Consider the following 27862-nt stretch of genomic DNA (forward strand, 5'->3'; position numbering starts at 1 on the left):
TCACTGTGCCTGGTCTTAGATACTACTCAGTAAGTGTGGCTGTAACAAATAAAATACCATGATGTAACAAGTATTGGTAAAGCCAATAGGTCTGGTCCTGGAAAGCAAGTGGAATTGTTAATTTCATAGCATATTCTACATAAATACATAAAAAAGCATTGCTGCCTAAAGTTAGCAGTCAAATACTTCCAATTATTTTAATTAAAAAATAACCACTGTATATAAGTTTACTAGAACAGTATTTGTTGCTTTATAGACTTGTGAGAATCCACGTTTTAGTTTGAACAGGCATCACACGAACATATGTTATTATTGATGGACTGATAAGGTACTATTGCCTTTCAATTAATGTAGCCTGAAAACCCAGTTTAATCACGCAATGATGCCAAAAAAATAACAAAACGATTATGAGTGAAAATAAATAAATAATTGACAAAGTTAAGTTTTGCCTCCCCTCCCGCTGTCTTGGCACTAAGATGCATTTTGTAGGCAGATGTGCACATATGGTTAATTCAAAAGCTGTCACTTACAGTACAAGAGACCCAGTGGCTGAAGTGGGTTGACCCACTGCCTGCCGCTGTGATGGGCAGAAGCAAAATGTGAAAGCCAGTTGAGCAGACCACTGGATGAAGCGGGCTAACCCAAAGCCAGTCAATGTATGTATATATGTACCTAGTGGCACTCCTACACTGAGGAATCTAGATAAATGTTGAATGTTCCAAAAGGGTGATTACCCCAGTCTGTGACTAAATGGGCTACATTTGTGTAATGCTCTGTGGCAGGGGCAAAGAACCTTGAAGAAAAGTGCACAAGAAGGTAGGGCAGAGCTCTCAGAGCGACGTGACATGGTCACGTTTTCTCATCCGAGAAACCAGATGTACTGTGTAATCCGGTATATGCTGAATTTTAAGAAGAGCCTGATATGTTACTCCCAGGCACCGGGCAATGGTCTAACGCAGCCATGATGAAAAAGAGGCAGCTCCAATGGCAGTGTGTCCTTCCTTCAGCCAAAGGACGAGATTTTCTTACATGAGATTGAGTGACGATTCTCCAACTTCGGCATTTCCTGTTGGGCTGCAGTCTCGGAGGCGCTTTCAGAACTGGATGAGCTGTTTTGATCCAAACAAATCCCATGCATCCATTCTTTTTCCAGCCTCCTGCAGTGTGGAGCTAGTTTGAACATGTTTTTGTTTCCCAGTCTGCCTTGCCCCGGAATAACTGCAAGACAAACATAGTCCCTCATCGTGGATGCGCGCAGTGGGTCATTTCCTTGCTTAATTTATAGAAGAATTATTGCAGGCGCATATAGTTTTTTCTTAGGAGCTTGCCGCTGGATCTATCTAATGCTGAGGTGGCCAAATACCAAGGCTTCCAGTGCTTGAACCCACTCCATGCTTTTTTCTCTTACCACCCAACACATCTTTATCTCACTCCTGCATGTCCTCTTTCATCCTTGCGTTTTCTGATCGAGCATGGCAGTGCGCAAGCAATGCTTTTCCTACTGTTATCTATTTTAATCACGCCCACACTCCCATCACTATCACTCGTTCATGGGTTTGCCTTTTAAAAATCCTTTGTTATCATTGGTAAATGCTTTACGTTTGTCCCTCCTTGGGGCGGTTTGTTTACCACCTTGGACATTGACCCTGTTACATGGATAATTACACTTTTGCCAATACATTTGACCTTGAGCGAACTTTTTTCCTTTTGTGTCTCTCCTTCATGCTCATGCCTTGGCGCTTTGAATTGGCTTGCTTATGTGAAACTGTTTTACTTTTCATTTTCAATTTATGTGGCAAGAAAAGTCTGGTTAGGAGTTTACAACGCTGATAGCTCTGACTCGAGCAAATGCCAGACCCATTGCATGGCAAATGCTTGTTTCCCTTGTCAATGCTTTCCTAAATTTCTCTTGCCTTGTCTTTCTTCATTTTCTGACTCTCCCTCTTGTGACTTGGCTCTTAAGTTCCTGCCTCGAAAAATGCATGTTGGTGCCCACCACTTGCATCTACTGGAACCAGTCTTAATTTGAAAAATATTATTAATGCTCAGTTTGCCACTTGTCTTCAATTAATGTTATTGATCCATTGTTCATTAAAATGCCCACTTTGCCACTTATTTAACTAAGAAAATCTTGGAGTGGAAGCCCCAGCGCCCATATGAACTATTACTGGCCCAATTACTGGCCCAACATGCTTTGAAATGTACCATTTGGCGTCAATTTTCTGTGAAACTGTTTGGCTACAAATGGAAAAGGGCACCAACAAGTAGTTTTTGACCGGGTACTGCAGTTAGATCGAACATGCGCACGGAGTTCTGGTGATTCTGCTAGTGCACTTCAGCCCTAACCTGCACATGCCTGTGCATACACAGCATTGTCAGCATACTTCCGCCCTGCCCAGCGCATATCCTGTTCACACACAGCTCTGTTAGAGTTCATGAAACCTGGTTTCATTGATCAATTACGCATACAGCTGTGCCGGATGACCTGCACATTCCCTGCATCCTCAAGCTCTGCCTGTTCACCTCAGTCCTGATATCGATGTACACTGTGTACACACAGCTTTACCAATGTACCGCAACACTGATCACACTCGGTAAGCACACCTCATTCCTAAGCTGTACATCCCAGACGTAATACCAGCACTATCAGTGCACTGAAGTCTTAACCTGCAGATACACCATATGCATAGAGCTCTGCCAGAGCAACTCATTCTGACTCTGCAAAATCTGGGACAGTGGAGCTCTGCCAATGCATCCCAATCCTCATCTGCACAAAGGATATGCAAACAAAACTCTCTCAGTGCTCTTCAGTCCTGGCCTGCAGGTGCTCTTTGTACACATGACTCTGCCCTTGTAGTAGCAGAAGACTCTAGGCACTGAAAGGTCACAAGAACCTTACAGAAGTGAGGGCCAGCAAGTGCCTCAAGGAACTGAGTTTGAGGAGAGGCCTCAGGGGCTCAAATTGAGCAGGAAGTTACTGGGAACGTGAACGTGAGTAGAAGGATTTGGAACACTAGGGGATGGGTGAAGAAGAGAGGGTAAGAAGGAGCTTTGGAGTTCTGGGTTTGAGTACAAGCATCAGGGCCTTAAGATGAGCAGGGCACCAGTGGCGTTGAGAACAACCAGAACATTTTTTTGGATTCACATTGTGAATGATCCTCGCAGATCTGGGGGTGCCCCAAAGCTTCTAGTTAAGTATGAACAAGGGATACAGGGCCTAAGGGTGAGAAGGGAAGACACGGGCCCAAGAGTACAGAAAACCTAAAGGGTTTCAGAAGTGAAGTGGGTAGTGTGGAGACCAACTGATGATGAGCTAAAGCCTCATGTAAGGAAGGCTTATGGACCCCTGAGAATGATCCAAACTCTCCAGACATGAAGGTCAACAAGATTTTCTGGAGCCCTCTTGGTCAATGGGGCTAGTGGAATCCTAAGGAGGAGCAAGACATTTAGGGTTTGATGATGGGATGAGCAGTCTTGGATCTCAGGGTGAGCAAGAGCTAAGGGACCTATTAGTGAGCAGTAGATTGAGGGACTAGAGAGTGAGGTGAGGATTTAAAATCTGAAGATGAGCACCAGAAGAACTTTGGATGAAATGAAGTGGAATAATGGGTTCCAATCTTGACAAATTCTACCAATCCTTCGTGGCTTTAAAACACTTACTTTTGAATGCCTTTTCCACAAAATGAGTCCCATCATACAATTAATACTTTGCACAAAGTCACACATTCAAAGGTGAGCCACATATTTTGGGGGTGCGTGGCCTATTTTACTCCCAAACCGACCCTGGCGCTGTCCCCATGTACGCGTTGGTGCCCCATTTTGCGGTGACACCACAGTCCCACTGTAAGCTTAGCAGTGCAGGTGAGAAGCGCCAGTGCTGAATCATGAACTAAGCATTGACAAAGCCATTTGGTCTTACTCACGTGAGAGCTATTCTCTTTGCTAGTATCTTTGAGCCATGTTGTACAGCAGGGTGGCTGCTGTTCAGCATGGCTATTGGTTGGTGGGTTGGAGTACAGGAGAGTTGCATAGAGGAGAGTGGAGTAGAGTGATGTAGTGTAGAGTGCAGTGGCATAGAATAGCATAAAGTGAAGTGGAGTGGCTTAGGGTGGAGTGGCATAGAGTGAAATAGAGTAGAGGGGAATGGAGTAGAGTGGAGTGGAGTCGAGTGGCACAGACTGGAGTGGCAATGAGTAGAGTGGTGTAGATAGAGTGGCACAGAATGGAGTGTAGTGGCACAGAGTGGTGTAGCGTAGAGCGGGGTTGAGTAGAGTGGGTGTAAAGTGGCATAGATTAGATTGGTGTAGAGTGGAGTGGCATAAAGTGGTGTAGAGTAGAATAGCATAGACTGGCACAGAGTAGCATGGCATAGAGTGAGTGGAGTGGTATAAATTGTCACAGTGTAGAGAGGCTTGAGTGGCATAGAGTCGAGTGGCACAGAGTGAAGTAAAGTGGCATAGAGTGTTGTACAGTGGAGTAATATGGCATGGAGTAGAATGCAGTGGCATAGAGTTGCGCAGAGTAGAGTAGAATTAAGTGGTGTAGAGTGGATAGGCATAGAGTACAGTAGAGTGACGTAGAATGGAGTGGCATAAAGTAGAGTGACATGGAGTGGTGGAGAGTGGCACAGAGTGGAGTGGGTTAGAGTGGAGTGGCGTGCAGTAGCACGGCGTAGAGAAGAGTGACAGAGTGGTGTAGAGTGGAATGATGCAGAGTGGCATTGTGTGGAGTGGCATGGAGCTGGGTAGAGTAAAGTGGCATATGTCAGAGAGGCATGGAGTGGAGTGGGATGGTGTTGGGTGGCATAGAGCAGAGGGGCATAGTGTGGCCTAGAGTGAAATGGAGAGGTGTAGTGTATAGTGGCAAAGAGTGGGGAGTTGTGTGTAGTAAAGAGGCGGGGAGTGACATAGGGCCATATGTACGAACACATTTTACCATTGACACAGAATGGGAAAAACCCTTTGCTACATCTGGCCCATAGAGTGGAGTGGTGTAGAGTTGGGTGGCGTAGAGACAGTGACATAGACTGGTGTAGAGTGGCATAATGGAGAGCAGCGTAGAGTGGAATGGCATAGGGTGCCATAGAGTGTCATTTTGTTGAGTGGCGTTAAGTGGTGTAGAGTAGAGTGGCATAGAGTAGAGTGGAGCGGCATAGAGTGGAGTGGAGTAGAGTGGTATAGAGTACAGTGGCATAGACATGAATGGTGTGGAGTGGAGTGACATGGAGGTGCATAGTGTGTTGTGACATACAGAGGAGTGGGATGGTATTGAGTGGCGTGGTGTAGAGTGGAGTGGTGTAGTGTAGAGTGGCATAGAGTTGATATTCATACAGTGAAGTAGCTTACAGTGGAGTGGTGTAGAGTGGAGTTGAATTGCATAGAGTTGAGTAGCATAGAGTAGAGTGGCGCTGATTAGTACAGTTGTGAGTGTAAGTAACTAAAGCATCAATACAGATTGTATTATGCTGAGAGCAATATAAATAAGAAGCAATATGCCTGTGTTAGAAGTAGGAAAGGACATTGCACGTCCAGTAATAATACAGAAACGCTTATAAAATAAAATAAAAAAATAGTGCGTTGCAAAACGAAGAGGAAGAACAAAGACTAGGAAGAACTAATATATTTGGTCCATGCTCCAGGGAGGAGATCACAGAAGAAAGGAAGGAAAGCCTATGGGAGTTAAAACAATTGAAAGATTTCAAGTGAGCGTGATAATGAAAACAACTAATGGTATGTTGTGGGCAGGACTGAATTGTAACCAATATGGCTTGCAGCAAAGCACATGCACTGTGTAGGTGAAACCTAAAAAGTAGCAGCCTCACGAGATGTGCCAAAACTGCACAATGGTACACATTGCAGTTCAGCTGAGACACAACAGTTCTGCCTCTGTGTAAGCACAGCATATGTCCTGACAAGAGCTAGCACTGTCCCTCTGTAAACGTAGAAGCTTTGCTGTGAAATGCAGTATTCATTTTTAATGACCAATTAAAATTGGCATTTTCAACCAGTACAAATAAAGTTCTTAAACTGATCATTTGCTGCATCCGTTTGCAGTGGTCATTGAGTGCCATTGGTGCTGAACTGTATCACTGTCTTTCCAAAAGTTCAAGATTGCTCAATGTGCAAATCTTGTACAGCCAGATAAAAGTTGTAGCCTTATGTTGTCTTAAGGGACGCAAAGCTTCTGGTGTGTTCAGTGAGTCATGGAGTTCTTTTGAGGGCTTCAGTCCAAACTGCCCAACAAATGAAGCCCCTAGTCTGTAGAATAGAGTCAGAGATTTGACAGTGCTGTATTATGCTGTATCTGAATCGCTATCCCTCTATCCCACATTAGGGTACGTTTTCTCTGCTTGCTATCACTACCTTGGGAAAGTCGAGTGTAAAATGGAACTAACTTGAATGTTGAATGAAATAGGATTATACAATGTGAAACCAGAAAATCTGAGATCAGTCACGGCTTCCGCACTCGACCAAACTGTGTGCTCCTAGGCAATTATTTTATTTCACTTTGCCTCTTTTATTCATGATCACACATAAGAGTACCTTGAAACACATACGATCAGGCTATGTGCTGTACAAAACCTTCTCTTGCATGTAGGTTAATATACTATAATGTTGGTCTTGTGTAATAGCCCAGGCTACCCAGAGGGATCCACATGACAACTCGCCTCTTAGTTCACTACTGGTGTGGTTGTCAGTATGGGAGAAGGCATGAATGTTTTTACAATCATTTTTTTAAACTACCACTTAATAAAAGAAAATAACTTCTCAATATATTGATATAATCTGATGAAATAAGGTGAAATGCTTCTCCCATGTTAATGGAGTGCCCTTTTTTTAATTTTGAAGAGACTTTATCGTATTTTAGACTTTTGTTGCAAGTTGTCTTAAAAATGAAGGTTTTCCTGCACTTAAGTGATGCAAGATTCCTTATTTGCTTCTTTTCTTTTCCTTCAGTTATCGTGTACATGAACTCTTGCTCGTTCATTTAACATCTTTCATCGAGTTAGTGCTCTCTCAAGTAAGCAGCCTAGGGTTGCACTTTTAATATTATTGATTGAAAGCCTTGAAGTGAAGCAAGAGCCGGTTGTCAGTTCAACAGTTAAAGGGGGGGGGGGTCGCTTGGGTGGCAGATGGGCCTATAAATATATGGATATAAATGAACTAATAGTAATCTGCTTTTCTTCCCCAGACCACTCACCATTTAAAAGTCACTTCACACCTTATCTACTAAGGTATTCATCTATTGATTTGCAGTTTTTTAATAAGCATAGACATGTTCCACGAGGACAGCAGAGTGCTTTACAAGCAACAAAGATTCCGAACAAAATGCAAGGGAATAGTGATACAGAAAGAAGCATAATACAGTTCAAGAACAGATTCAAAACCTGCTCTTGAGAGGATTAATTATACACATGGGGAAGAGATCTCCAAGAAAGTGACTGATAATCATGAGATCATTTGAGGAGCCCGAAGATTACCTAAATGGGCAAACCATCAGAGTAGGGTCGTGGCCTTAGTTGTTAATGTATGTAATGATGCATAAAATTGCTTCTTTCTGTGCCGTTCATTTTCTTTCAGAGTGTGCAAAGAAAGCTTGCTCTGGTAATGTGTATGAATGAATACATGAACTCATTGTAAAGCCTATACAGCTGCCCAAACTGGGCGCCCAGGCGCTAATGATAAATACCACAGAACAGTCACAGGAATAGAACTGCCACTTAGGAAGAGACCCACGTTTTAAGATATTTGGGGAAGTAGGTTTCTGAGGGATCTGGGTGGACGGCGGTTGGGGGAGCGGGGGCAGGAGTTTATTTCAGAGCTTGGGGGAAAGGACACTGAACGAGCGTCCTCTATATCTAGCTTGTGCAAAGCATGGAATAGATACCAAGTCAGCCGAATAGGTATGTAAATGGAGTAAAGGAAAGTATGGCTGAATTCAGGGCCAGTTTTAGAGCTGGTGGCATCCTGTGTGACAGTCTGTTTTGGCGCCCACCCCAACGACCACCTCCTCAGATTCCCTCACTACCACCCGGCAAATGTACCTCTCATCTCTCCCTAGCCCCCCTTTCACATGCATCCGTTTTAATGCGCTTGTAAAGCCTGGCTTTACTAATCCACTCAGCTATCCACATAACGTATAGTTCTATTCTTTGCAGCAGACACATTAACCCTCTACGCTACTTTATGGCGAGTCAAAGCTCCCACTAGACAAAACTCCCATCTCTCTCCCTAGTAGGAACATTAATCACAAGAAGTATCTTGACATTTTAATTGCATCCTGAAGGCTGGACGCACCAGGAACGTTTAAGCAGGTGCTTTAAAATCGCAAGTTTCGTAAGTTATTACTAAAAACAGCGCCCCCTGAGATCAGCGTCCCCCAGCGCAGGTCAGTACCTGGTGCGCCTGCACTGATCGCACTGCCCTGAAGCCGGCCCTGGCTGAATTAAATTGTACAATAGGGGGATTCATTATCAGTCAGGCCTTATAGGTGATCAGGAGGGCTTGTAATTAGAATCTTTTGTGACCAGGAGCCAATGAACCTCCTTGAGACGAAGGGAAAAAGCAGCGGCAAGAAATATTAAGAATAGGGCTGGCACCCGCATTTTGCACCACTTGGAGTCTCCTGATCAGATATTTGGCAATCCCTAGGTAGAACAAGGTAGCGTAGGTCAACCTGGCCATAATGAGAGCGTGCACTGCATCTTTGCACGTAGAGATGGGCAGTTTCTAAAACCGTTCTGATGGGACCAAGTAGGGTAAAAAGCAAGGAGAGAGTCCAGAGGCGGTTCCTCCCCTAGGGCAGAGGGGCATCGCCCATCCCTGCCGCTGACAATGCAGCAAGTATGAAAAATAAAAAGGCAATGAAGAGCTTACCATTTTATTTTTCATTTCAGCCACCGCGAGTGGCAGTGCTGGACGGGGCCAAAGCTAATGATTGGCATCAAGGAGCAGAGTTGCTCCAGTTTAAACTGTGCTTGTCACTTTGGCAGGCTGTCTTGAGCCAGCCAGCCTGACATGGGCATTTTAAACCTCTCTACTCAGCTGACTTAGACACCTGGTTGGAGAACAGGCACAGACAACCAGTGCTTGATGGAGCGTCAAGGCAGCCGTACTCCAACCAATCCTGGTGCTGCTCTCATGTTGCTAACATTATCAGCAGAATGAGATCAGCGTCCGGATTTGTGGAGGGGAGTTGGCTGAGGCTCCTGGAGGACTCGCGCTGACTCCATTCTAGTGGCGGACAAGGATGCGTGGGCGAGTACAGTAAATTTTTGAGTTATGCTGGTTCCTCTCAGGGGCTTTCCAGTCCTGCTGCCTGTATGTAAAGTGATTGATTCCTGCGCCTCCGGAGGACCAGGCTGCTGGCCGTGCAGCTGACTGCTCTGCTGAGTGACCCTTAAGCTTAGGGGACTTCTCGATGCTTAACTTGTGGGAAAAACACAAGTGCAGGTTTCTTAGGAGAGGAAGTTGGTGCTGCTGAGGTGTTAAATGATACATCAGCTGTGCTTCCACTTCCCTTTGTCTTCTCCTCTGTATATGTCACTCTTGCAAGCTCCTCTCTGTTTCTGCTATGAACATTGGTCACTGTTTTCGTATTTTTCCACTCACTTTTTCTCTCCTTTGTCTTTCTTGCTCTGGGCCAAATTATGTTGAAAAATAAGCTCATTGCAATGGTTCCCAAGAATGAGTGCGGGTTTCACAACCTGCAAGTTCCTACACAAATCAAGCATTGGTATTCCCTAAAGTTAGTGTCTCCACAGCTGATTTGAGGTGTAAGCAGAGTGGAGCGGGCCCCGATGAAGAAACGGAGATGTGTGTTTTCAAAGCGTGGCTTTTATTGGGCCGCTGAATGTCAAGGTGAGAAAATAGATCTGCAAATCACATAGGATCACTTTCAAGCTTCTTACCCACGCTCACAAAGCACTCCACGACACCGGACCAGCCTACCTGAACAACAGACTCAGCTTCTACACCCCCACCCGTCCACACCGCTCCGCAAACCTCGCCCTCGCCGTTGTTCCCCGCATCTAACGAAAGACCTCCGGCGGCAGATCCTTCTCATACCTCGCTGCCAAGACCTGGAACACCCTCCCTACCAACCTGCGACAGACCCAAGACCTACTCACCTTCAGAAGACTCCTCAAGTCCTGGCTCTTCGATCAGTAACAGCAGCCCCCTCCCCCCCAGCACCTTGAAACCCTCACGGGTACGTAGAGCGCTTTATAAATTCAATGATTGATTGATTGGAAATTCATTGCAATTTAAAGTCCACTTCATTTCTGTAGGTAGAGCAGCATTATTAAAAACATGTGTCAGAAAGTTCCATTATATTTTAATTCGTCGTATCAAAGATCCTTACCCAGTGGGAGAAGTTATCAGCTCTGTGTTTTTGCTTTGCATTCTGGTACTCGCAGTCCTGTAGTTCTCATGGCTGGGACTACTATATTGCAAAGAAAACAATCGGGAGCTCTCCGGCGAAGAGGGTAGCAGATGTTTACTTCTAAACTTCTTGGTATTGTGATAAGTGTACCACAGGTGTGGTGCAAGGAATTGTTTCTTCCACAACAGGTTGGTCACACATGTTCTTGCCCATTTGTATGTGTCAGAAACACCACACTCTTCTGTGTGCACAGTATGCAGTGCTGTATATGCTGCTGTACTGTGTATAGTGTCCTTGGTGGGTAAAGCTACTGCACCCCAAGCATTGCCTTTGGATGGAGTAAGGCGAGTACGGTAGCACATGTATCACACATGCACATGACATGTATGTAAGGAAGCTTTTCAGAACACTGTGCACGGGTCTTCTGTGTCGGATGTTCACAACCTAGTGCATTCTGTATATTGTAGTTCTGGTTCACTTCACCTAAAGCAGTACCTCAATTCAATGACGTGTAAAAGAAGCACTGTCCTTGGTGATGGAGTAATCTCGAATTCTAGGGAAACACCAGGACTGGACTAACGAGGTATACATGGAACTGGGAAGCCTGGCAGCTGTGTAACACCCCTTTGAAGGGTTTTGGTTCAAGAATATTGCAACTAACCCAGCCTCTATAAGGGCCCTTGAAAATTACCTATACACTGGGAAGAGTGGAGCGCTGCACATAGCATCAGGAGTAGAATACATAACTTGGTGAAAAATGCAAACAGATACCATATGCATGAGATAGATGAACACATCCGTTTAGCGCCTCTCTTCCGGGAACGTAGTCTGTCTGGTATGTCGTAAATACGTCCATGCTACTCTCTACAGGGATTCACATGTCATTGACCATTTCAGCCCCCATCAATGCTTTTAAGGACAGGTTGGATGAGTTTTCCAGAGATTTGGCGCAGTCAGTGAGCAATTCAAGGCGTGTGCGTAGGAAGAGGTGAAAAAAGATCCAGGAGTAGTGCACATATGGTTTATAGACATCGCAAGAGTAGAGACGAAGGGGTGCAGGGCGATAGCAGAATCACGACCCCGCGGGAGGGGCTCCTTTCACTGGTTTTAGCTGCTCAATGCAGGAAAGCAGGTTTGGTTTTATTTTAATCTATGAAGAACTTGCGGCTTTCACAGATGCTAACACTGCTTTGGTAAAGCTTTCCCCTTTCTAGTACCAGTTTAACACCCAAGTACAGTAATGAGCAGCTAAAAGATGACTTGTTAGCCTTTGAGAAGGGCCTTCCGCTACAAAGGAACAAACACATGTTGCCATGTTTTCAGTAATTTTTGATCTGTTTGAGCTAGAAACAAATTTGTTTTTTCATTAAAATCTGCTGTTTGCAAAGCAGAAGATGGATTATGTGGCTGTTCATGTCACATTCACAACCTGACAACATTACATAACTACAGTTTCACAACTGCTTTATTAACCTTCTTCCGTTCTCAAATTTGCTTAAAAATGCACCTTTTGCCCACACTTTTTTCAACATTTTCACTGGGGACAACCCCCCTGACTCCCCCTTAGGATGGTCGGGCTAGCTTGCTACATCACTCGCCACCGTCCTCTTATCCAGAACGTTTATGCCCCACCACTTTCAAATGTCACCAGCCACCACTGGGAGAGACTTTAGTCATTTGAGAGTTGAAAGAGAGAGCCTGATCAAATTTTACTCTCAGATTTCTTGCTGACTTAGCAGGGAGAGGCTAGGCACTAAATTCAGCCGGAGGCTGGGATTGTGACCAGTTTTATCTACATTGAATTGAAGACAGCTTTCCTTTATCCGGTTGGCTATAGGAATAAGAAAGGGTTTAAGAGACTAGAGTTAGTAATACATTCTCTGATATGGTAACAATAAGCTGCATGTTGACAGCACATGGAAACACTTTAAGGCCAAGTGAGTGTACCAAATCGGCCAAAGAAGCCTTATATGTGCTGGGAAGGGCTCAATGAAGAGCCCAAAGATACTCCAGGCTCTAAAGCCATTGGGAGGAAGAGAAAGGAAGAAAAGAGACTGATTTAGAAAAAATGAAGGAAGATAATTTAGCTAATTTAAGTTAAGGCCACAGGCACCCACGTTAGCGAGTCGGTGTCGCAGAAGAGCATAAGACAGTGTTGAACACCGCCAGCGAGTCTAATAGCACCAAGACAGCAGCTCCGCCACTGTCAAGAGTAGAGTTGCTATCAGTCATGGCTCACAGCGCAGAAAAGGGGCGGGGTGGCACGTGGCGAGGGAGAGGAGAGAGAGAAATTATATAAAAAAAAAAAAAACATCCCTGAATCGTACTGAATCGCTGCATCGTCGCACATTAGCCTTCTGGCTCCACTGCAGGGACAGGCTCCCAGGCCTCCCTGCGGCCAATCCAAATGCTGCTGCCAGCATCAAAGCAGTGTTACAATTGGCCAGAACATAGTGCTGGGATGGAGAGAGCTCAGTGCGCATGTGTGTTTGGCCGGCCTGAGACGGCCAGCCAGACACACATGCGCACTGAGGGGAGTGCACAGCTCTCCCCCTACATGCTTGTCATCACCATGGCCCCGCCCCTTAAAAAATAAAACAATAATAAACATAGTTTATTGCTGCTGGTGGTGGTTTGGGTGGGGGGTGTTGCACACCTCTGCCATAGCGGAGGAGCCGCTGTTGGTTGCTATGCTCTGAAACAGCTACAAGACATGGACGTCATTTAGGGGAACACAGCCGTGAATCCTGGCTTGCACTTTGTGACCCCTGGCACTGCCTTTGCCACCCCCTGACACAAGAGGAGGTAAATTCAGTGCCAGGAACACAGTGGCAGCTCACTTATGGAAGTTAGTTCAGGCTCCAATCTCTTTGTTTTCTGTCAAATGTTTAATGCACTAATAGTGAATAATAATATATTTTTCACTGTTAGTGTAATAAAATGGTGTAAAATTAGATAGAATATGCCCTTCACTGGCAACTGAGGTAAATAAAAAATGCTGTTCAATGTATGTTATGTGTGTGCTTGCGGGTGAGAGTGTGTTTATGTGAGAGAGAAATGTGTGTATGTGTAAGTATGTGTTTTAAAGTGAAAGTGGTTATAGGGCGTGTGATTTCACGTCTGTTACCCTTGGCATTTCGGTGAATTGGCGTCCATGCTAGAAGAGCTGTCAGCGTTGTGATAAGGTCTAAAACCTGACTGAGTTTCATGAAGAAATAGGTTACATTCAAGATACTCTGTTAACTGAATGTTAATCAGTTTCTTGAGTATCTTGGAAGCAGCGGGCAATACTAAAAGAGCCTGTAGTTGGCTAAAAGAGAATAGTCAATAGAAGTTTTTTTAACAACAGGACGACGCTTGCCAACTTCCAGGTCAGTGCTACAGATGCCGGGACCAAGGAAACATTGAAACAGCTCAATGAAAATAGGACAGATGACATCTGCTGACAGACCCAAAATGTGTAGGTGGCAGGGATCCAATGGTAAGCTTCATTTACATAAGAATACTCCCCATAGTTTCTTCAATCGATAATGAAGAAAAAGCTGATAAAGAGGCCCCCGGCTGTGCTTTCAAAGAGTCTAGGTGGACAGATTACATTGGTGGGGTAGGGTGGGTGTTCCCACGCATCCATCCCTGTATTCTGATGAATACCCAGTTTGACCACGAGTGGTAGACCGGGAAATGCATCAGAATTGTATGCCTTCCCCTAACAAGGAGAAATATCTTTATGTTGAGGCATGTGTGGCTTTTGATATATATGCTTAGCATTATCCTGCCATGTCGATTTGGGTTCGGATCTGTGCAAACTGTTTTTCTTGAAAGAAAGTCTTTAGAGTCACAAGGTAGTGTGACTCCTCCTCTTGCTGGTGGTGCATGTGGTCATTGATTGTATTATTAGATTGTTTTCCAGCATGGTGGGTGAGGATGGGTGGGCACATGTGAATTGACAGCACTGCATGCCATGAACAGATTCTTAGTGGGTAAGTAACATTTTTCATTCAAGGCATGTGTGGGTGTAGATACACATGCTTAGCATAGACTGTAAAGCAGTCCTCCTCCATAAGCAGTGGCTAACCTGTGGGAGTTACGGTTTGAAATAGCGTACGTAGAACTGCTTGGCCCACATTGGCTTGTTCGTGGGCCAGTATGTCTACTCAGTAATGTTTTGTAAATGTATGCGGTTTAGACCATGGATCTGCTTTACATATGTCATTCCTAAAAGGCCATTAAAGCTCCTTTTTTATGAGTGGGGTGAGCTCTCGGTGGAATGGGTACAGTTCTTTTAGCTTTAACATAGCATGTTTGGATGTGTTTAAAAATCCATTTTGCAATGCCTGATTTAAAAATGGCCCCTCCTTTGTGTGGTTTTGATAAAGCAACAAATAGTTGTTGTGTTTTTCTAAATGACTTACGGCCTGTTTTAGATATTGGCGGAGGGGTTACTCCATCACAACGGTGACGGATATCCCATCCGTCAAAATCTAAATCCCATAGGACATATTGGTATTTAGGGGCTCATTATGAACCCAGCGGTTCAGGCCGCCATGCCGGCGGCGGTGGAAAAGACCACCATATAATATACACCTGGATGGCCGCCTGTGGCGCCCCACCGCCACTGCTAGGCAGCCTGACGATGGCGGATTACATTATCCGACAGGGCAGCCCTGCATTTAGCGCTGCCCTCCAGATAATGTACCCTGTTTTCCCCAGCCTTTCCCTGGTGGGTTCCCCCGCCAGGGCAAGCCTGGCGGAACGGTTGCTCTGGGGCCCCTCTGGGGGCCCCTGCACTGCCCATGCAATTGGCATGGGCAGTGCAGGGGCCTCCGTGCAGTGCCCCATTGCGCCGGTCACTGCCCGATTTATGGGCAGTGATCTGCGCGACAGGTGCTGCTGCACCCGCTGCACTGAGGCATTGACGGCGGCTCCATGTGGAGCCGTTGGCAATGTACCGGCCCTGCATTCTGCTGGGCCGGCGGGGTCTTAAGAGGGCTGGTGATCTGTAGAAAGACCACCAGCATGAACATGGCGGTGTTTACCGCCGTGTTCATGATGAGGGCCTTAGTCCTGTGAATGTAGAACATGAGAGCTCGTTTTATGTCTAACATGTGCAGAGCTCTTTCTGCAACTAAGTCTGGTTGGGGAAAAAAGACAGGCAGTTCGATAGATTGACTAAGGTGGAATTGTGAAACCATCTTTGGAAGAAACACAAGGAGGACTGCTTCACACCTTGCCTTGAACGGAAATGTTACTTACTCAGTAAGCATCTGTTTGTGGCATGTAATGATGTAGATTCACATGTGCCCACCGGACACATAATCTCCTTTCAAACGGACATCTCTTTATACAATACTTTGCTTTGTATTCCATCCTTACCCGCCACGTGGGAAAGCAATCTAACAATGGAGTCGATGACCATTCGCATTACCATTAAGAGGAGGAGTCACACTACTTCGTGACTCGAAAGACTTTCTTAAAAGAAAAACAACTTGCACACAATCGAGCACAACACTAGATGGCAGGATTAGGTTAAGCATGTGAATCTACAGCACTACATGCCACGAACAGGTGCTCACTGGGTAAGTAACATCTTTCTTCTCCTCATTGTTTCATCTTTCTAACAGTGCTGTATTCTGCAGGACACTTAAAAAGAGAAAATGCCTCACAGGATTGTTTTTGTACAGGAAGGTGCCACTTCCTACATCGCAGGCACTCTTGCACCATTGTGCAAGGGTGCCTGCATTGGAACTAGGCAACATATTGTACGCCAGCACAGGCAGAGAGCAGGAATGTGCAAAATAATGTTATATATGGTGCATTTCTGCCCTTTTATGCAGCACAGCCAGGTGACTTGCTGTGCTGCATGAAACTTTATTAAATAGGCCCCTGAACATAGTGGCATCCTTAGCTGCTTGACCCACAAGAAGAGGACTTGAGAGCACTCTCTAGATTCACTTTCCTAATCTTAAATCAGTTAAGCTTACACGTTGGTAGAGGTCTCTGATTTGTGTACACTGGCTTTTATCATTTAGCCATCCGTCTGTTGACTTCTGGGTTTCTGTGAAAATTTTGCAACTAAAAAGTTTTCAAGATTCCCTCTATCATTCCAACACCTTTTAGCATTACAGTACTGTCACCACTTATGATTTTAAAACAAGTCTCCTAATGGCAAACATTCCCCATCTTCCTAAATATATAGATACCTCCTGACTGCAGATACATCAAATGGCCACTGAGTCACAATGTTCTATTCAGCCTGGTACTTGAGCTTGTGTACTTTTATACTTATTTACATTGTTATATCACACAAACTAGGCCGACCAGCCACCAAAGCTCTTTACATAGAAAAGGTTCATCTTTTAGAAAACAGAGTTTGAACCTGAATGCCTATATACTTTTAGAAATCATGTGACCATCAAAACAGTTCAAAGAGGATACATCTCATTAGAGAGAGAAAAGTGTATGTAGAGATGAATAAGAATGTCTTCTTTCTTTTAAATACTTTATTTCGATCAAAGACCATAAAAGTAACAATCAACAATATAAAACAAAAACATCACGTTTTTATGCTTGATAAGAACTTTTCAATAAAAATATTTATATTTCATATATTAGCCACAGGAATATAATCCAATCAATAAAGCCATTAATTTGTTGCAATGTTAAAAATCCAGAAGGAAAAGCAACTGTCTAAACTAAGCTATGCCTGTGGGGGCAGATGCTTAATGATTTTACGTGTCTACTCTGCATATTCTCAAAGCCGTCTTATACTGGCGAATGCCCAGAGGGCGACATAAAGGAACAATGCAACTCTTCAGTTACTTTTGATTCTTGGGCAGAAGAATAGTACATGAGCATCTGTTTCATCACTCTCTCTACAGGTAGGGCAGGTTTTACTGCCTTCATGACTACCTTTCCATTTAGCTGTAAATGAAGGAAGTGGAAGTGAGCCCATCTTGAACTTTAGATGTATACCTTTTGTAAAAGGAGAATCAATGTCACCCATTTAATTTTTAAAGACTGAAAATGGCTTAAATTCTAAAAAAGGCTCAGTCATGTGCCCCAAGTCTGGGTGTTTATGGAGTTTACCCTCTTTGTGTTCCCAAAAGATTTGCTTCAGCTTATTAATTGCTGGTGATGTCATTTTATGTGGCTCTAGCCAGTACTCTTGCAAAGCCAGCGATAAAAGTAACTGCTTAACGTAGTTCAGCCAAGGTAACTGTCCCTCCCTGTGACCTATTTAAGACATCACTAAGGCCCACCCTGTAATGTCTCAGCTCGGGAGTAGACCAGACTCTGTCGGTTTCAGATGAGCCATAGGGGTTATGGGTGCTAAATCTTGCTTGAGGACTAGTGAAGAGCTTTGCTGGAGTTTAAGCACCACTCTCAAGAATGTATTCTCAGCTACTTCCAGGGGATTGAGATTACCATGACCCCAAAATTCAGCTCCATAGGCTACAGCTGCTACAGCTTTGGCCCTCCATGTTCCAAGAAGGGGAGAGATTGGATAAAGGGAAGTTTTATTCGCTAATTTTAAGACATTGGCTGCCCTGTGGTTTAGTATAAGGGTGCTTTTTGTAACCTGATTTACCCTGGTATTGCAATTGGACAACTGAATGCTGAGATGGTCAAAATCAAGGACTCTCTTTCTAGCTCCTCCCCATTAAATGTCAAGGTCCCTCTGAATCCTTTGTGGGGATGAATGGCCATGACCTTTGTCTTGTTTGCATTGATAATACGCCCATGGTCAAAGCAGAAAGTGTAAAACCTTTTCAAAAGGGTCTCAATGTATTTGGGAGTTCTGGATACTAGCAAGTTGTCATCTGCTGAGAATAAAGCTGGTATTTCTATTTCCCCTAGTACTGGAGAGTCATTGTCACAGCCGAAGAGATAATTTATACAACTATTAATGAACAGCAAGAATAATGTAGGGGCTACGAAACAGCCTTACTGTACTCCTGTATCAACCCTAAAGGGTTTGGTAATTTCTGTGTTCGCTCCCCATCTAACTTGCGCATAGGTATTGCAGTGTAGCCAAATAGTAATATCGAGGAGGTGGCCTGGAGCGCCTAGATCTCTAGGAATACACCACAGCTTGCCTCTTGGGACCAGATCGAATGCTGCTTTAAGGTCAACAAAAGCAACATAAAGGCAATCCTTTTTTAGATCGACCTCCTTCCACCTGATTAGCTGAAACCTGAACACTTGATCTACTGCGCTGGTTTTCGTACGAAAACCAGCCTGAAATTGGGTCAGTATCTTAGTTTACCTATCCAGGAAAGGAGCCAATAAGTCATATGTGGACACTATACATCACTTAAGGGGATTTATTTATAGAATGTAGTGGTGCAAAAACAGCTTGAGTGAGACAAACATTTCTATACGTCAACAAGATATCATACAAATATCAAACATTGCATGAAACAATATTGAATCTCATGGGCCGATAGGTAGCACAAGATAAATTTTCATTCACCCAAGAAGACATTTGTAGCCTTTCTTGTGCAACTATACATCCAGCGAAATAAATCTTCGGTGAGAAATTGCTTATTTTAACCAATTGACTGTGTGAACCAAGAGAATATGTAGGAGAGAGTGCAGAGTAACTGTACTGGTATCATTGCTGAGGATGGCACTGCATTTTCTGTAGGTGGTACAGTATATCGTCCTGCTGGAGAGTGGGAGGTAGTCAGACAATCAGAACACTTTCACCTCAAACAGTAAACATACATGCCTCACCAGCCTGCTTTATTTAAACAACAAGCCAAGAGAAATGGCCCTATCCACGTCACTCGTGCAAAATGTGTATACAGATTAAATGCAGCGGGCCCTAATTTAAGGAGCGTCCTTAACTATGAGTGACCCGTTTTTAAGGATTTCTGCAGCTGTGACATGGGGATACATTGACAGTTGTGTTGCTTACCATGGTTGATTCCCGGGTGTTGCAATGTGCCAGTGGCGGTGTACTGCCAGAATATTATTATCAAAATATTGTCCGGCAAAAATATGTAATTTTTATAAAAGGATCACTTATTTGGAATTAATAGTAGAAAATCGAATGTTTTTGTAAACGCTATTTCGAACATTATATTTATGGCTGATGATATTTCTGTGTATGATATTTTGATATACAAGCCTGTAGCATATGAGTCTCACTGCAGTACTGCCTATGAAGGTACCACATTTCTGTGAGGCGGGTGGGGTGATGAGGTGCCCTTCTCACCGTGAATCTCTTTTATGCACCCCATCTCTCCAGGATCGAGACTTTATCATGACATTCAACACCTCGTTGCACCGCTCCTGGTGGATGGAGAACGGGCCTGGGTGCCTGGTGACCCCAGTAGTGAACTCTGACCTGGCCCCCGAGGACCACCACGTCATTACAGTTACTGGCTGCTTGCTGGACTACCAGTACATTGAGGTGGTTAGCAGTGCATTCCAGATCTTCCTGGCTGTAAGTTAAATATGTTTCTTGGGGGGTTTCATTATTATGTAGTCTTGCAGAAATTTTAAAATACAAATTTGAAGTATTTATATGTATTTATATAAAAAAATAGTAACAGCTTATTACATAGCTACAAATTCATAAAAGCAAAGTTATTACCCGTCTAAAGATTTTCTTTAGGCAAAGAGAGGCTAGTTGGGGTGAATGTGAGTAGGATGTCAAACAGGAAAAACACAGAGCACATACAACTATTAAAAGAAGACAGTATCATGAACAGGGTACATTCTGTTATTGGGGGTCATCTTATACAAGGTGCTAATAATTAATGCATGCCTTCTTGTTTTCCCCATTCTGGACCACAGGAGTCAAAGGAAAGGTGAACATGGGAATGGAATCCACATCCCTTAAGGGAATTAATAGAACAGAAGATGCAAACATGTTGTGATGTGATGGTTTGCACTGAGCTAGTGACCCTAGGGAAGAGTGATCCCAGGTCTAAGAGTCAGAATGAAGAGTGCTCTCTGGTATTAGGCCGCTAATGAGTGACCTCAGATACAAGGGTTAGAATAAGGAGTGATCTAAGGGACCACGTGGGACATGATCTCAAATCCAAAGAGTGATTTCATACCTAATATGCAGAATGAAGAATAATCTCAGAGGTAAGGGTCTAAGTGATAATTGAATTCAGGTCTAAGGGTCCAAAATAAGAGTCATGTCAGATCTAGTATTCCGAATAAAGGTGGATGTCACATTTACTGGCATTGGATCCTGAGTGAAAAGTAATCTCAGTTTGAAGGGCAAAACTGAAAAATGATCTTAAATCTAAAGGTCCTGGTGATGAGTATTGCCAGATATAAGGGTCTAAAGGACAAGTAATCTTCAGACTAAGAGTCTGAGTTGAGAGTGATTTCAGATCTAATGGGCTGAATGAAGAGTGTGGTTGGATCTACAGGCCCAAGGCCAAGTTCATTTCAGATATAAGAGCCCAAGTGAAAAGTGTTCGTAGATCCCATGGTGTTCTGAATAGTGACCTCATATCTCAGGATCTAGTGATGGGTAATCAAAAAGTTAAGCTCATAGTAAAGAAAAATATACGGGTAGCTTAACAGTGTTCTCAGATCTAACTACTCACATGAATAGTGGTTTCAGATCTAGGGATTTAAGTAAATTGTGAGCAAAAATCTGTGTGACCTATTTAATGGGGCCTCGTCGAACTTGGGATATTAAGAGTGTTAAGGGAACTAGGGCTTTAGCACCGAGCATTCTATACCCAGCTCTGTTAATAAAGAGTGTTCGTAGACCTAGGCGTCCTGGTGAACCGTGAAAGGAGCACTAAGTGTCGGTGAAGATTGTTCCAAACACTATATATAATAATGACATTATTTCGAGAACCAGGAGGTTCACAAAGCGTGTTTGTAAACTAGGTTGTGAATCCTGAGCGCTGGTTGAACTACGGGTATTAATGAAGTTTGCTCTTAGAAGTAGCAGTAGCGCCCTCTAATGTTTCTAAAAAGCATGCGCGGTGTCCTTTGGAGAATGTCTGTAAAGTAGCAAGACTGGTGATGTATGTACAAGTCCAGCAGCCGACACTGAGTGCATCTGCTTGTCTAATACATCATGAATCATCGCTGCTCCTGGCCACAGTACGATTTGCGTTTAATCAATGAATCGTAACTCTCCTCTCCCTCTTTATCTCTCTTTTCTTCTCTACCCATAGCTGTTCGGGTTCGTCTATGCCTGTTACGTCAGCAAAGTCTTCATGGAGGAAGAAGACAGCTGTAAGTACCTACGCCATTGTTCCAGTGCCTACAATCAGCAGCATTGTGAAATAATTAAGGCAGATTAGTCTCGGTCATTAGCCGCAGGACCACTGCAGGATAGCTGCTCTGCCCCTGCACTGAAAAGGCGATTAAAAGGGAAAGTGAGCAGTGAGACAGTGACAACTCTCCATCACCCTGAGGACACAACAGCAGCTGGGACAGGGGTGAAGTGCCACCCATCAACCAGTTAAAGCAGTGCTTAATTTGTGCTTGTTGTTTCCGGTGCTGAGCAGCAGCACTTTTTTTTTGAGGGCCGGGGCTTATTTTTCTACCTCAATCATTTCCTGCGAGCAAAAGACACATATGGGAAAGACGGAGAAAGGGGAAAACGAAAAGGCGTGAGGAGAAAGCAGAAATCTGGAAGAGTGAGCTGAAGGGGCAGGGAATGGCTGTAAATGATTAAAGAGGCCTGAGATGGTTTCAGGATTACGCTGTCTCAGTATTCCATCTTCCCACATTTAATTGCAGCAGCCCCGTGTTTAAGACGAGGGCTTTGGGCACCGGCACGTTTTTTATTTACAAATTAAGCACCGAGTTAAAGGACTGTGTGTGGTGCCATTTAATTCATAAACAACGAAGGGGGCAAGGACTATCAATAGATCTTGGATTTTTTGCCATCAGAGGGAGGTAGGACACATTTTATTCAGCATAGGGATGCTTTTTTTCAACCAAACTCACAAATGAGGACAATTTGTATTCCTCTATGGCTGTAACATATGGTACCTGAGGGTATGGTGACCCCAGTAGTGAACTTTAACCAGGACCCCCGAGGACAACCACGTCATTACTGTTGCTGGCTGCTTGCTGGACTGCCAGTACGCTGGGGTGGTCAGCAACACATTATAGATCTTCTTGGCTGTAGGTTAAATAGGTCTCTTGGGAGTTTCATTATTATGTAGTCTTGTTGAAATTTTAAAATATAAGACAATTTGTATTCCTCTATGGTTGTAATCAATAGTGCCTGATGTCTGTGTTCTCACATGCTCCGCGGGATGGAGAAAATCCCTTCTCTCAAGGACATAGCAAAGGGTGAGGTCACAAAGACCCTTGTAAAGATGTAGCAAGAAGAGAGGAATGTTAAATGTCCTTCATTTGAGACAAGCGCTTATAGATAAGTTGTGAAGGACTCTGCACTAAAAAAAAGTATTTTGTTATACAGCATCAGACTGTTTCAACACTCTGCAAGGATTTGGCAAAGGTTTTGCCACAACAATCGGGCCAGAATCTCGTTACACTGGCTCCCGTTAAAACACAAGGTTGTTTTAAGGGGCTCTGTGTTATGCAGATTTATAGTGACACTAAAAGGTCTCTACAAGCTACATAATCCTGTGAGGAGTCTTTAGTTTAACACCCAGTCACTGTGTGCCATCCCTTGTTTTAAGAGCTGGGGCCCTTTTCTTGCCTGGACCCTGACTTTGGAACGATCTTCCTTTGAGGACCAAATCCATTATATGCCACAGATCCTTTGGGAAGGCCTTGAAGGCTTATCTGCCATGTTAATTGCACATTGCTGCCTCTAATCTGGGTTGTTCCTAGCGCCAAGATGCTTACGTTGGTGAAGGTTTTGCTTAAAAAAAAAAATTCCATCCCATTCCATTCCACAACTTGTGGAAGAACTGAATGCCTGGTGGGACGCACATGTAGCTAAAGTTATTGGGGACTGGTATAGGGAAGCTCTTCTTGTCTGTAGGGGCGTACTATCAGTTTAAGCTTCAGCTCGTACCAATGGAAGCCGCCATAGAATGCATTACTACTGGAACAGGGAATAGAGACGAGCTCTGCCTTTCCTGCTCAGGATACCAGGGTGATTGCTGCCAAAACGTGGAACACTCTTCCCACCCACCTGCGCCAGACCAAGACCTCCTTACCTTCAGGAAACTTCTCAAGACCTGGCTGTTTGAGCAGTAGCAGAACCTCCCCAGCCCCCCCCCCCCCCCACGTCAGCGCCTTGAGACCCTCACGGGTGAGTAGTGCGCTTTACAAATTCCTGATTGATTGCTCTCACACAATAAGGATGCATTCTAGGATTGAACCCCAGTGGCGGTGCTCATTAACCGAGAAGTGACCTGCCAGCTGTTAGACGCCAAGTACCAGGTGAGCCTGCCACCTCCTAAGGCTTTGCTGCGCCTTTGAGGAATATTGACCCGGAGCAGGCAGCAGAGGCTGTCTCGTCAGGGGGGAAATGGAGAGTAGGTAAGGAGAATTTCACTACCTTTGGAAAATGGTTCTAGGATTGGCGTCCGCCCTCAAAGGCTACAGAACAGTGGCTGCGCCGGAGTGGGAGGGTGGGAATGTGGAACTGGCTGGTAGGTTTGAGCGTATAACTGTTTCATTTATAGATTTAATGGCGTTGGCAAGGGGCAAAAGGCAAGGGGTTGGCTGGAATTTTGTTTGCTTGACTGCTTATATGTTTTATATGATGGTCTTACAAAATAGTAAAATAATGTTCTAGTAAAGTGCTTTTAGCTACATATTTATTCACCATGAGGAAATTGCTGACCTTAGATCATTACTGATTTCTGCTTTGGAGGTGTCCGCATGTCACCTGGGTTTGAGCTGGTGATACGGTTTGCCCTGTAAATGAAAAGCAAGTCAAGGCATGATGGGGATGGCCTTGATTTAAAGCAGTAAAATAATGGCATTTACTGTAAGTGCCTAAATTAGACGTACAGTTAGAATGTTATTACAAAAAGGCTGCAAATTTCCATTAGAATTTAATCCCAGAATCAGAATTGCAGCTCATGCTCGAATTGCTCACCCCTGGGATTTTGATCGCGTGATTTTTGCCAGGCAGATCCCAGTCGACATCTGAGGGTGAGATTTGAGTTGGCGCTCCTTGGAACATATGAAAACACTATCTGTTAGCACTTAATCTCCCACCATGAGGTATGAAACTAAGAATAATGCACACATTGTCTACAACGTGTACACCATTCCCCATGTTATCGGTCTTTACCAGGTGCACAGTTTGTACCTGGGGTGGCACCCAGCTCGCAGCAAGAGTTCAAGTGCACTGTTACCAGCATCCTAATATTCTTCTTGCTCTTACATCTCTCTTTGACCTTCGTTGCCCTCTCCATATCCTCCTCATCATCCTCATTCTTCTGTCCCCTTCCCTTTTTCTTCTGCCTTTTTTTTTTTACTTTGTTCCTTCTGTCTCTCTCCAATCTTATGGTCATTTGTTCTCTAGTTCTTCTTCGACATCTTTTTCTTCTCTCTCTTCTCCTGCTTTTCACCATTCACTTACAAAGTGCTGGAAACCTTGTGAGACGTCAAAGTCCTAACTTATTTCGAATTCAGAGCAGGCGGGCCTTGATCATGAACCTAGACAAGACTGGATCTTGTGCCATTGTCAGCAATAGCACTGCTAGTCCTACTGCTACGACTGCTGCACAAACTACCAGCCCTCTGCTGCTACTACTACCAGCACTACTAATAACAATAACGACAGTTACAATACTGTTTTTGTTAGCACTGTTGGTAGTAGTAGTATTTTTATGATATTGTTAGTAGCAGCAGTGATACTATTACTATTACTAAAAATTACAGTAATAATAACGACACAAGTGTTCTTGTTAGCACTATTCGTTATAGTTTTATGATCTTGTTATGTTTAACATAAGTATTATGATTCATATTCTGTGTATATTGTGTGCATTCTTTATTATTTTTTGTTTTTAGCATTTCTGGTTATTATTATGATTGCTATTAATATTATTCATAATAATAGCGTTTATATCATTAGTATTAATACTTCCTTTGGATAATGCCTGAATCAAGACCTGGCAGAGCCAAGAATGTGCTGCCCTTCCCTGCACAATGCCAGACTGGCATTGTGAGTCATGAAAGAGCAGCACTCAGGAGCAGCCTGATTGGTAGCTCGAGCGCTCCTAAATTACACGCCTCAATGGAGATTGTACGCCATGTGAACAAGCCATGAAGATCACTATACAGACAATGAGGGAGTAATTTCCGTCCCTATCTCTTCGAGGTAAAACTGTGAAGCCCCATTATGCGCAGCGAGAAGAGAGCACGAGAAATCTTTTCAAGGCTGTCGCTGATTCCATCTATGTACTTCTGTCCTTTGTTACTAGGCTGCTGTGATGTCCTGCCAATGATGTAAGGGACAGGTGTGGTCCACCCAGTCTGGCAGTAGTGCACTTTGTATGTCCTTAATCCTGAACTATAAAAATACAAATGACTTTCCAGGGAAGGAAATCATAGACTTAGCGAGAGGCTTCTGTCGATCCCAGAGGCTGGGTCAAAGGAAGACTCGTTCATAGGGAAATTGTGAGATGTTGCAAACAGCTTTTGCCCCTAAGCGGCAGTGTCAACAAATCTCTGTCTGGGAGCCTTCATGGTTTCCCATGCCACCTCCAGCCTACTGAGAGATCACCCCCCTTGTCCAATGTGTCTTGAATGCCTGTGCCTAGTGTGACCTTTCCAACATTTGGGCCGCTCTAGGTTCTTGGATTGTTGATGTAGACGGGTGAAGACCTCTCTTCCGCAACCTTTGGTGATGCTTGTCTTTCTTGTCACAGTTGACTTCATTGGAGGATTTGATTCCTATGGCTACCAGGCGCCTCAGAAGACTTCACACTTACAGCTGCAGCCCTTGTACACGTGAGTATGAAACATGCTTTCTCCAATTGCCATCTGTGGCCTTTACCTCCACCACCTCACCGCTGTCTCTCACTCAACAAATCCCAATCTTTGCTATGAGTGACCGTGAACTGATCCGACGTCCTGCCTCCCTCCTCTTCCCACTTTGCTTTATGTGACGACCTGATTCAGAAATCTTTTACTATGCGTGGGTGTGCCTTACTCTAGGCTTGCATTAATTTCAGGGTCTAAAGCTTGAGTATGCATGGATTCTATTAATAAACAGGTCGTATACCTGGAAACTGGTCACATTAAATCCTTTGTGAATCAGGTCTGGCCATTCAGATGGAATACGTCTAAGACAGGTGTAAGACACAACTGCTCATAGAAAAAGCTTTGTGGAATCGATGCTGAATGAATCTATTCACTGAACACTGTGAAACTGAGCTCCTTCCACTATGTGTCAGAGATCTCCATCCTTGGTTTTTTGGAGGTTTCACCTGGTAGGTTTCACTATCCCTTAAAATAAACTATAATCTTTTCGGAGAAACGGAGAATGGACAGGTGTTTCCCCACCAGTTCCTCAGAGTTGTTCTTACAGGAGTCAAGGAAATGCTTAGAACCTGGCACACCTGTCAGGGAATCTGCTGCTGTTACAGGGGAAAATAAAGTATGCCCGCCCTGAACCCCTAAAATCATCGCACACAAAAATATTGGTATTTTATCATAAGTAGTATTTATTATGTGCTGTTCTTCTGCAAACCAAGAGAGTTAGAATGACTAGGTTGGCTGAAGGAAGTGGCTATGGAGGCATGCAGACAGAGTGCAGCCATTGATGGTGCTGGTCCACAGTTGTCTACTTCCCTCTCTTGAGGCCCAGTCCAACTTATAGGATGATCTGACATCCTGCCAGTTCCTCACACATGGATTCACAATACATACATATCTGTCATACTCCAGGGAAACTGGACTGAACCGTCTTCAGAAAGTCATGAGCAGTTGCAGGTGTGATGGTGGTAGTGAGCCACAAGGGTGGATCAGCTAAGGCAGCGTTTCGAAATGTTCATACCTATCTGAGAACCTCAGTCAGTTGGCCCTGTTATAAGCTCCATGATGCACATTACATTCAGTAAACTTATATTACCAAATGCAAAAAAATCACACCATATTTTGCCAATTTAACAGTATACCTTACCTGATGCTAACACTAAGGCTGCTTCCTGTGGTCTACCCTGTACAAGATTGCTGTTTTTGAACACAGACAGCACACTCACTTTGGATACCATCTTTACATTCCTTGCTTTATGACACTGTACTCCATATGTCAGCGTAGAGAGAGGAGATTGAGTTAATTATGCATCTCAAAGTCCTTTCCCAGTGTAGAGAAAGGTGCCCCATTACCAGGGTCCAGTTTTAAGGACAAAGTCCATTGATAAATCACCCTTGCCTCACCTATTTCTGAGAATGAATTAGCAGAGCCCAACACAACCCGTGAAAAAAGTGCACTCCTGTTGGCTGGTGTATCTACTCTTGGGAGGAAAGCGTGTCCTCCACTGATCCAGTCTATGGTTGAATGAAACAACCAAAGGAAGAGACGATTAGACCCTGAGAAAGA

General features: G+C 44.1%; 1 protein-coding gene across 2 annotated transcripts in view; it reads left to right on the forward strand.

The window, feature by feature from the left end:
• NKAIN1 (sodium/potassium transporting ATPase interacting 1) overlaps nt 1–27862 on the forward strand; it is a 414645-nt gene that overhangs the window by 305620 nt on the left and 81163 nt on the right. For both annotated transcript variants that reach the window (XM_069224903.1, XM_069224904.1), the window contains exons 4-6: nt 19637–19834; nt 21543–21603; nt 26187–26268. In XM_069224903.1, coding sequence (XP_069081004.1) covers nt 19637–19834; nt 21543–21603; nt 26187–26268 — 341 coding nt within the window. The remainder of the gene's footprint in view (nt 1–19636; nt 19835–21542; nt 21604–26186; nt 26269–27862) is intronic.

The sequence above is a fragment of the Pleurodeles waltl genome, chromosome 3_1 (genome assembly GCF_031143425.1).
Source record: "Pleurodeles waltl isolate 20211129_DDA chromosome 3_1, aPleWal1.hap1.20221129, whole genome shotgun sequence".
Taxonomy (NCBI): domain Eukaryota; kingdom Metazoa; phylum Chordata; class Amphibia; order Caudata; family Salamandridae; genus Pleurodeles; species Pleurodeles waltl.